Raw genomic sequence first — 3318 nt, 5'->3', positions numbered from 1 at the left:
TCCTTTAGATGCTCCAGCCCCTGGCAAGCTGTCTTCCTGAGAACATGACACTAGATGTGGACACCAGCCCTGAGCATTCTGGAACTTCCAGGCTGCTAAGGGGACCCTGCTAGCTCAGGGACCTCCTTGCAGCTGCAGAGAGGTAAAGAAGATCTGGGGAGAGAATGGGAACCTCACTTTATGCTTCACAGCCAGCAGCTCATACCAGGCCCGGCTGAGCCCCAGTTTGCATTCCTGCCTCTGCAGCACCTGGGCTTGTTCTGACAGGACCTCCAGCACTGCCTGCAGACGGCCACTCAACTTGGTCTACAGTCTGCTGCCACCTGCTCTCTGCCAGCCAACCCACAGGTCCTTCTATGACCACATTCAGTCCTGCTTGGGGGCCCTGTCTGAGCACCTGTCAGGGAGAGAAGAGCCAGGTTTTGGCCTGGGCCTTGGGGGCCTGCTGTGCCCACCTTCCCCGTACTCACCTGCACCCTTCAGTAGGGCTTGGTGGACAGACATGGTCCAGTGGCCAGAGGTGAAATGAATGCCAGGAACAGCTGGCAGGGCTGGGCATCAGGTCCATGGGCTCTGCCTCAGTGGGCCTTGAGAGCAGGACAGACCCTGGAGCTGGGGCAGTCCTGGCCTCCCAAGGCACCAGCCTCTGAGGCCCCTCTTCAGATGCAGAACTGAGGCCAGGGTGGCTGAGCATGTACTTAAATCCTTCAACCCTGACCCCTGGCCCAGGAGTCTCTCTGGTGATTCGGACTTCAAGTAAACACCAGACTCAACCCTGTTAAAGAGTTCTCAATTGCAACAGTTTCCATGAGCTGTGGGTGCTGACTACTGGCCACTTGCTAAACAAACATGATCTCCTCACAGGCAGCAGGTTTGCGGAGGCAGAACTAAAGCTCTGGCAGGGAAGTCAGTTGCCCCAGGTCATGCATGGAGTCCAGAAAACTGGTACCAGAGCCCACCTTCCCCCCACCTCTGCTGCCCCACAATGCTCCCCCTCTAGCGTGGGAGTCTGGAAATGGCAGGGGTCAGGAGAACAGTTGGAGGCCGCCAAAGGTTAGCTGCAATGTGGGGACCAGAAGCCCTCAAATGAAGTCATTGCTCAGTACCTCTCTGGCTTTCATAGCTTTAGCTGTAAGACGGGGGTTCTGAGCCCCATGCCCCACCAGCTTGGGGAGGGAACTCATGGGGTAGAGAGGGGCTGCCCAGCTGGTGCTGCCACCCTCTGCTTCTCCTCACCGCCAGGGTCTGGGCCTGAGTCCTACCACTGCCTCCCCAACTCTCACTGCTACAGTCCAGGCTGCAGCTCTGGGAGAGGGAGGGTAGAGGGGACGGCTCCTACTCCACTTCTGAGAGACGGGACTGGAGGCAGGGACTCCTGGGCTCTCGATGGTGGGAGGGCTGGTGGAAAGAAGGGCCTAACTTACTCCATCAGAGCCTGGCGCCCAGGGCAGGGCCGGGGACAGGAGCCTCTCTGCGGACCACCGTCCCTCAGCTGCCCTTCCTGCGCGGTCCTGGTTTCCCGGAGCCATGGCAACCGCAGGCAACACTAAGTGGTTGGGGGAGGAGACACCACAGGGTCCTCCCGCCTCGTCTGAATGGATGAAACCCGGCTGGGTGGTGTGCCCTCGGCCACGGGCCCGCGCCGCGCAGGAACTGCATCTCAGGACGCCTGGGCTTTTTCAAAATCTCCGGCTTCTGAGGCAGAACCATAAGGGGGCGGGACGTAGGGGCAGGGACAGCCGGGCTCTGGGTCACCCACTGCATAGTGCAGCGGCTCCTGAATTTCTGTACTGGGGGGCGAGTGCATTTGGCTGGAGGGGGACCAGGGTCGGTCTCGAGCTGCGTTAGCATAACAAGCACCTAGTTTTTACTTAGCTTTTGTTGTTTACTTCGGGGTGGAGCTACAGAGATTTGGGGAACATGAAGCACCCTCTCAAGCCACGATGTCAGACCGCAGCTTCAGGGGGAGCCAGAGAAAAAGGACTTGGAGGCACAGCCACAGCTCCAGAGGGAGCTCCGCTGCGACAGCGCCGGCCCGGGCGTGGAGACGCGTCCCGCGTCAGGGGCGTGCCTCGGTGGGGCGCGGCGGGCAGCCCCACGGTGCGGGGGAAACCCCGGCTGTCCCCGCGGCGCCGTCCCGAGGAGGGCGGCCCCCCCCTGCCTGGAGCGATACCCTGCCCGCCGCGGATTTCCAGTCCTCGCGTTGCGTGGGGGCAATTTGGAGCCGCGCACGCCCGCTTCGCTGCGCGACGCCCGCGAGAGCCCGGGGGCGGGGACGCCACTCCCAGCCCGGGCGGGCCGCGCACGCTCACGACGTGGAACTCCGACCTCAGTTTTCTCATCTGGAAAATGGGGCCTCGTAATCCCGTCCTGACTAGACGCGGGGCCGTAGGTGGGGAAGGTTTTGGTGACCCCACGCTCGAGGCCTCTGCAAAAGGGGGTCATCGAGTGACTCGGAGGAGAGACGGTCAGCGGGGCGTGACCGCAGCAGGGCGCGGGGCTTTTGTTTGGTGGGGGTTTCTTAACTGAGAAACAATGCTGGCCGGCAGTCAGACGCTCCAAGGATGCTCAAGGAGGAGGGCGCCCCCTCACCCCCCAGACCCCGGCCCCTGCAAGACGCTCCACCAGTGTGGCTCTCGGGTGTCTAGCCAGGAACTGCTCTGCGTGCACGAGCGAGCTCGGGCGTGCCGCCACGGCCTTCAAAAACCCCGCACACGCCGAGTGACTAACGTGTCTCTCGCTTCCCTCACGCTAGCGGAGGTGCGCCCGCCTGCCCGAGCCCGGGCGCACAGACTTCCGTCGTCTCTTGCGCCCGTCAGGCCCCAGGGAAACAATGCCCGTCCTCTCCGCGCGCAGGAGGGGTTTGGCAGACACGGCGGCGTCGGGGCGGCAGAACGGGACGAACCCCGCCGCCGGGTCGGGGCTCCACCTTTCGGCTGCGAGGGCCCCGCCTGCCGGGAACGCGCACCTGTCCGGTCTGGGAGGCCTACGTGCGTCGCGACACGGCAAGGGGTGGGCCGTGGCCCGGGACGCCCCTTCGGCCCTCCCGGAACTAGTCTCCACGGCCGTGGAACCGACCGGGACGGAGAGGGCAGGTCCTCCAGAGCCTTCGAGTCGGGAGCTAGAGTGGCTAGGCCTCCAAGCCGGGTCGAGTCGCCGCAGGCGACGACGGCGTCACGCGAGGGGGCGGGGCCGCCACGGGCGGAGGTCGGAGCCGGAAGCGGAAGAGACGTCCGGAGCGGGGAGTGGGGCCTAGCTGCAGACGGAGCCTGGGAGACTGTGAGTGTGGGACGGGGCCCGCTGCGGTGGCGGCGGGGG

The 3318-nt window shown here is 64.1% G+C and overlaps 1 protein-coding gene across 1 annotated transcript in view; it reads left to right on the top strand.

Moving 5' to 3' along the window:
- Nucleotides 1–2187: 2187 nt before the first annotated feature.
- CLK3 (CDC-like kinase 3) overlaps nt 2188–3318 on the top strand; it is a 16156-nt gene continuing 15025 nt past the window's right edge. Inside the window, 3 exon segments of the mRNA XM_008569640.1 lie at nt 2188–2983; nt 2985–3020; nt 3022–3279. Coding sequence (XP_008567862.1) covers nt 2834–2983; nt 2985–3020; nt 3022–3279 — 444 coding nt within the window. The 5' untranslated portion in view covers nt 2188–2833.

Source organism: Galeopterus variegatus, unplaced genomic scaffold (assembly GCF_000696425.1).
Source record: "Galeopterus variegatus unplaced genomic scaffold, G_variegatus-3.0.2 Scaffold522, whole genome shotgun sequence".
In the NCBI taxonomy this organism is placed as follows: Eukaryota; Metazoa; Chordata; class Mammalia; order Dermoptera; family Cynocephalidae; genus Galeopterus; species Galeopterus variegatus.
The sequence above is the reverse complement of the archived record's forward strand: the minus strand, read 5'-3'. Positions and strand labels throughout refer to the sequence as shown.